At 40.7% G+C, this 6,655-nt stretch overlaps 1 protein-coding gene across 3 annotated transcripts; it reads left to right on the top strand.

Annotated features, from left to right (window-relative positions):
- Positions 1-5,328: 5,328 nt before the first annotated feature.
- On the top strand, positions 5,329-6,141 carry LOC127682373 (THO complex subunit 4-like). Of its 3 annotated transcripts, none has more exons than XM_052178740.1 (2): positions 5,329-5,380; positions 5,525-6,141. In XM_052178740.1, the coding sequence occupies exons 1-2, from the start codon at positions 5,329-5,331 to the stop codon at positions 6,139-6,141; spliced, it is 669 nt and encodes a 222-aa protein (XP_052034700.1). The 3 variants fall into 3 exon arrangements, with proteins under 3 accessions (XP_052034700.1, XP_052034699.1, XP_052034698.1); XM_052178739.1 differs by having other exon boundaries at positions 5,329-5,391; positions 5,452-6,141; XM_052178738.1 differs by having other exon boundaries at positions 5,329-6,141.
- The last annotated feature ends 514 nt before the right edge of the window (positions 6,142-6,655 follow it).

Genomic DNA, 6,655 nt, shown 5'->3' with positions numbered 1-6,655 from the left:
ACAACCAAGAGACCTCACAAGTAACAGGACCCGGAAGCCTCATCTGTGATGTCCAGGGGGAGGGTTGCCACCTGAACTGTGCAGGCCACGGTGGATTAGTGTTTTGCCTCCTTTTATTTCTTCCTTTTTATCTGTTTTGAAATAAAATCTAAAAACTCACGCCATGTTTTACTTTGTTCTTTTTAATTTTTTTTTCTGACACAAAACTGTTTTAAACTATGTTTTTTTAGGGGATCAATTTTTTTTAATGTAGGGAGGTGCTAGAGTCAGCTCCCTAAGAAATCTTTATATTATTCTGGGTATGTAGACATATAAAGTAGGCTTTCAATTCAAAGCATGTGCTGAAAGTAAAGAATAAATATACATAATATGATTAAAAACTCCTTTGATAATTTTGTCGTATAGTCTGATCATACTCATTCCCTTCCCCCAGTTCCTCTTGGATTTTCCCCTCCTTGCCATACATCCAAGTTAGTAAGGTAAGTCCTTTCTTGATATTCCCCCTCCCATCAGACCACCAACCACTGCCCCTACTCCTTCCCCTGCCTCCATGTACAGTCTGTTCCACCCAACACACTCCTGCCTCCCCCTTGAGTTTCCCTTTGTTGGGACCTCTGTTGAGCCTTTACCTGACCAAGGACCATTCCTCCCACTGATGCCCAACAAGGCCTTCCTCTGCCACATTTTTGGCTGGAACTATGTGTGCCCCTTTATTGATGGTTTAGTCCCTTGGTGATTTTGGAGATAAATTGTACTGGTTACTCTTGGGGAGAAGATGTCATTCTCCCCTTTGCCACAATAAAATAGAAATGTGTGTAGAAAAAAAAGCAAGTATTGTAGGGTCATAAAATAATAACAAATCCTTAATGACAAATTATTGTAATACAAGGGCTCATTCACACAACATTCTAGAAAACAATCTAGAATTTGTTGTTCAAATTAATATAGCTATACACTGTTCACCTGGTTGCCCTATCCCCCAAAATGTTTAACAGACATTGAATCTGTGTTTGCTCAACTTGACTCCCAAGAACTTTCCCTTTGGGGCAGAGATGTTTGGGTTGGTGGGTTGGTGGTTTTTCGTTTTGTTTCATTTTGTTTTGTTTTGTAACCTGGCTGTCCTTGAACTCACTCCTTAAAGCATGCTACCCTCTAACTGGCAGAGATCCTCTTATATCTGTTCTCCAAGTGGAGGGATTAAAGGTGTGAATTTCCAGACACACCCTTTTCTTTTCCTTTGTTTTCTTTTCTTTACTTTTCTTTTCTTGTCTTTTCTTTAACTTTCCTTTCCTTTCTTTTGTTTTCCAGAATATGACATTGAAACCTGGAGTCATCAGATGGGTGTTACATCTGTGATGATCACAGTGTACATGGTCTCTCTATCTTGACCTGGCCAGTGAGCAGCTAGAAGCAGGAAAAAATGGCTCCTACTGAAACACAGTACATTTTTTACAAATCAAGTCATGGATCAAAATACCCAGGGATGATATGGAATTTTCTCGGAGTTTGAAGCCATCCTGGTCCACATAGCAAGTCCCAGGACAGTCAGAGTCTCTGTCTCAAAAACACACAAATAAAAAGAAAACAAAAACAAGCCTCCTATCACAATAATACCACACCCAGAGTGCAGGATAGCCCAATGAGTCTACATGTAACAAAAATTTAAATTTAACTTTCAAAACAGAGTGCTGCTTGGAATTTATTACAGGGCAGAATTGTCATGTTACAGTGATTGGGTCCTTGTTACAGTCTAACTTTCCCACTAGAAATCAAGACTTTGTGATAAGCTATAGTTTTATTTTTCAAGAAAGACAGAGTTTATCTTGTTTTACTCCTCATCAGTTTGACAAGTTAGAAGAAATACACAACATCCATGGTGCTGGTGAAGGTCCATACAAAGTAGACTGTCAGACCCCACAGAATATGAATTGATATTCACTCTCATACCTAATATTTACCTATCTTATTTATGAGTATATCTTCCCTTTGACCACCCACGTTAAAAATTCATCGAGTACACAAAAGGTGCATTCATATACTAATGGATTTACTTTTATAACAGCAAAAAGTTGCTAATAGCTCATGAGTAATAAGTATATTTCCACATTATAGACTTCCATGCAACTACTACAATTAATAAAGTCCATTAATAGATAGATAAATAGATAAAAATCTTAATAAATAGTTAAAGTCTTTTGTTTGATTTGATTTTAGTAGAGCTTAAAATCCTGTCTCTTACTATACCACGCACACAAAATGAGAACTATGTTTAGCCACTGGAGTTAACTGTAGCAAAGCTGTCCTTCAATGATCCTCACATCACCACAGGGTTTGACCTCCATAGTAAGTATGCTAAGAGTTGACAGTTCTATTGCACCAAGGAAGGAATTGTAGGCCAATTGCTTGGATACAGACTTCAAGCAACGCCAAAGCTATTTGACATGAGTGATTGTCATCATTCTTAGGCCACAGGCAACAGGTTACATTCATGTAAGAAATGGTGTGTGTATTTACATGGTCTATACATGAAGTCATTCAGCAACACCTTCAATGAACAGTGGTTCTGGTTGGAGGGTTGCACAGACATTATGTGAGGGTAATATTCTGTTTTATTGGCTGTGATGATTTTGAAAAACATTCATCTCAGAAAAAGAGTAACTTATTAGGTACTCTTCTTCAAAACTGATAGAATAATTATAAATATCAGGCTCAGCATTTTGTATCATTCTTTGTTTTTCTCTTACCCATCAGGTGAAAACAAAAAGAAAAGGAAAGGAAAGGAAAAAGCCTGGCAGTGGTGGCTCATGCCTTTAATCCCAGCACTTGGGAGGCAGAGGCAGGCAGATCTCTGAGTTCAAGGCCAGCCTGGTCAACAGAGTGACTTCCAGGATAGCCAGGGCTATACAGAGAAACTCTGTCTCAAAAAAAAACAAAAAACAAAAAACAAAAAACAAAAAACAAAAACAAAAAAGAAGAAGAAAGAAAGAAAGAAAGCAAGAATTAGGAGGAGAGACAGACAGGGAAAGTAAGAAAGAAAGCAAGCCCTGAAAAACAAAAATTTTAAAAGGTGAAATTTTTACCTTAGCCAAATATCATGCTGAGTGCCCATATTCCCAACTCCTCTGAGGGTTACTGCTTGGGTGAGGTGACACACACATTTAATTCCACTATCTCATGGGTATCTCTGAGAGATCCTCACCAACCTGGTCTACCAGTGAGTTCAACAGAAGCTGGGTTACACAGTAAAGACAGTCTCAAACACAGAACAAACAGACAACATTTGAGGAGCAAAGACAGTCTAATAAACTCTTAACCCAGAAGTTTGAGACCAGAAAGAAAGCCTCACCCCATCTCTGAAAACAAACAGATCACTACTCTGATTTACAAACAGCTGTAATCAATGTGATTGCATCTGGATTTATTGAAACATCTAAAAACAGAGGACACCTCTGTTTGGGATTTTGGCTTAATGTATCATGGGGAGATCTACTTGTTATCCAAATCTTGAGGCAGGCACACACACACACACCTTTAATCTGAATCTGGCCTCAGCCAATTCAATCAGGGTCAAGCAGGTTAGACTGAATCTAAGCTGGGCCACACCTTCTTGTGGAAGCCTACATAAAGGCAAGTGAGGAGGAGATTTTGCTCTTTGCCTGCTTGCTCTCACCTTGCTAGCAAGTCCATTCCTTCCCTGGGATCCCAGCATCTCTTCTGAAGACCAGTTGAGACCTCCAGCCCTGTGGACTGAGTGGATTCTGGAGTCACGAACTTTCCATTCACAGTCATCCATTGAAATAGAGGGACCACAGCTTGTAAGTCATGCAAATAAATCCCCTTTCTGTATGTAGAGATACTTACTGTTCCTTCTGCTTCTCTAGAGAATGTTGACTAATAGAGTGAGGATGGTTTTCATTTCAAAGATTTAGAAGAAAAATGTTTCTCTCAAAAATATTTCTTTGAGCTGGGCATAGAGGCCCATGGGTTTTATCTCACTACTCAGGAGAGGGGGGCAAGGAAATCCTCGATTCTGAGGCCAGCCTGGGCTATGTGTGAAGTTCTAGGCTACATAGTCTGACTAGGTCTTAAAGGTAACCAAAAGAAACAAACAAACAAATGTTCTCTGTCTCTACTCTTAAGGACATTGAGATGAATCTTAGACTGGGACCCAGTGAGTTTCATTCCAAAGGAATTGATTGCTCAGCCTAATGCCTTAAACACTAAGCCCCTTCCTTCTTTTAATATAATATCTATACTTTTAATTATCCTTCTTAACATCCTTCTAGGAGGGCTCCAAGAGTGTCTCCATGGTAGTGTGTTTCGACAGCAGTTGGGTAGAGGTCAGAAGACTTCTCTGGGTGAATTGTATCCTCGGACGTTAGGAACAAGAGACTGTGCTCAGCTCATTAGGTTTGTATGTTGAAATGTTTCCAATGTTTTTTAGAAATTGCGGTGTTATTAGACACATAGGAATCATTCTGAGTAGATCAGAATTGTATGTAACCAGTTCTATCATTTGCAAAACAGAGAGGAGAAGATACTTCTATCCATATGGGTTAAATTCAAGCCTTTGTTGGTACATACTGTTCAAGTTCAAAATACTTGTTTTTCCTAATCAAGTTCTCAGGAACCCTTCCCTATTGCTTAATGATACAATATGTTGAAACTACGGGTGTACGGTTTTTGTTTTTTTTTTTTTGTTTTAGTTATTTTTTATTTGATGTATTTTTTATTTACATTTCAAATGATTTTCTCTTCTCTCTCCCAGCACTCACCAAAAGTCCCATAAGCCCCCTTCCCTCCCTCTGATCTCCCACCTACCCTTTCCCAATTCCCTGTTCTGGTTTTGCCATATACTGCTACATGGAGTCTTTCCAGAACAAGGGGCCACTCCTCTGTTCTTCTTGTACCTCATTTGATGTGTGGGTTATGTTTTGGGTATTCCAGTTTTCTAGATTAATATCCACTTATTACTGAGTTTAGACCATAATTGATCTTTTGAGACTGGGTTACCTCACTTAGTATGATGTTCTCCAGCTCCATCCATTTGCCTAAGAATTTCATGAATTCATTGTTTCTAATGGCTGTATAGTACTCCATTGTGTATATATACCACATTTTTTGCATCCATTCTTCTGTTGAGGGATACCTAGGTTCTTTCCAGCTTCTGGCTCTTATAAATAGGGCTCCTATGAACATAGTGGAGCATGTATCCTTATTACATGCTGGGGAATCCTCTGCGTATATGCCCAGGAGTGGTTAAGACAAGTTTAAAATTTTGTTTTCAATCCAGGTACCCTGGATCTGAGGCCCGAACCTGTGCTCATTATGGTAGACAAATTGGACATGTCTTTGGATGACATCATCAAGCTGAACCATAGTCAGCAAGGAGCTCTAGCATGGGGCCTTGGCCAGGGATTGGGCCAGGGCTGGGGTCAGGGTCGGGGCCAGGCCCTGGGCAGAGGCCGGGGTAGGGGAAGAGCTGGATCCCAGGGTGGCCGGGAAGCAGTGCAGTCCACCACAGGGGTAAAACCCGGCTGCTGGCCTAGGAGGAACTGGCGTGCCTTCGCCCACAGCAGGAGGAACCTGCTGGCACCATACAGCAGAGTGAATCAACTTCAGGACAAGTGGCAGCATGGTCCATTCCACAGTGGCTTCAGGGGTGGAGCCTGCGAGGAGACCAGTGGGAAGCTGCTTGTGTCAAACCTGGATTTCCGAGTGTCTGATGATGATATTCAGGAACTCTTTGCTGAATTTGGGAGGTTGAAAAAAGCCTCTGTGCGCTATGATCGCTCTGGACAAAGTTTGGGCAAAGCAGATGTGCACTTCGAACGCAAAGCAGATGCACTGAAGGCTATGAAACAGTACAATGATGTCCCTCTGGATTGCCACCCTATGAAGATCCGGCTTGTCACCTCACAGTTTGGTATGCAAGGAAGACCTGCACAAAGCATGAACAGAAGGGGCATGACAGGAAACCCTGGCTCTAGAGGTTTTGGCGGTGGAGGCACCAGGAGATGGACACGTGGAGGCTACAGGGGAGGAGGTAGAGGGGCCAGCAGCAATTCGAAGCAGCAGCTTACTGCAGAGGAGTTGGACGCACAGCTGGATGCTTATCGAGCCATGATGGACACCAACTAAACATCCAAGAGACCTCACAAGTAACAGGACCCGGAAGCCTCATCTGTGATGCCCAGGGGGAGGGTTGCCACCTGAACTGTGCAGGCCACGGTGGATTAGTGTTTTGCCTCCTTTTATTTCTTCCTTTTTATTTGTTTTGATATAAAATCTAAAAATTCATGCCACGTTTTACTTTGTTCTTTTAATTTTTTTTTCTGACACAAAACTTTTTTAAACTATGTTTTTTAGGGCATTATTTTTTTAATGTAGGGAGCTGACTCCAGCAGCTCCCTAAGAAATCTTTATATTATTCTGGATATGTAGACATATAAAGTAGGCTTTCAGTTCAAAGCATGTGCTGAAAGTATAGAATAAATATACATAATATATTTAAAAACTCCTTTGATAATTTTGTTGTATATTCTGATCATACTCATTCCCTTCCCCCAATTCCTCTTGGATTTTCCCCACCTTGCCATACATCCAAGTTAGTGTTCTTTCTTTCTTTCTCTCTTTCTTTCTTTTCTTTCTTTCT

The sequence above is a fragment of the Apodemus sylvaticus genome, chromosome 4, assembly GCF_947179515.1.
Source record: "Apodemus sylvaticus chromosome 4, mApoSyl1.1, whole genome shotgun sequence".
Classification (NCBI taxonomy): Eukaryota; Metazoa; Chordata; class Mammalia; order Rodentia; family Muridae; genus Apodemus; species Apodemus sylvaticus.
This window is presented reverse-complemented; position numbering and strand designations above follow the sequence as displayed.

Excerpts from the sequence above, each read along its gene's own strand:
- LOC127682373 (XM_052178738.1), top strand. The coding sequence starts at position 5,329 with ATGGTAGACAAATTGGACATGTCTTTGGATGACATCATCAAGCTGAAC.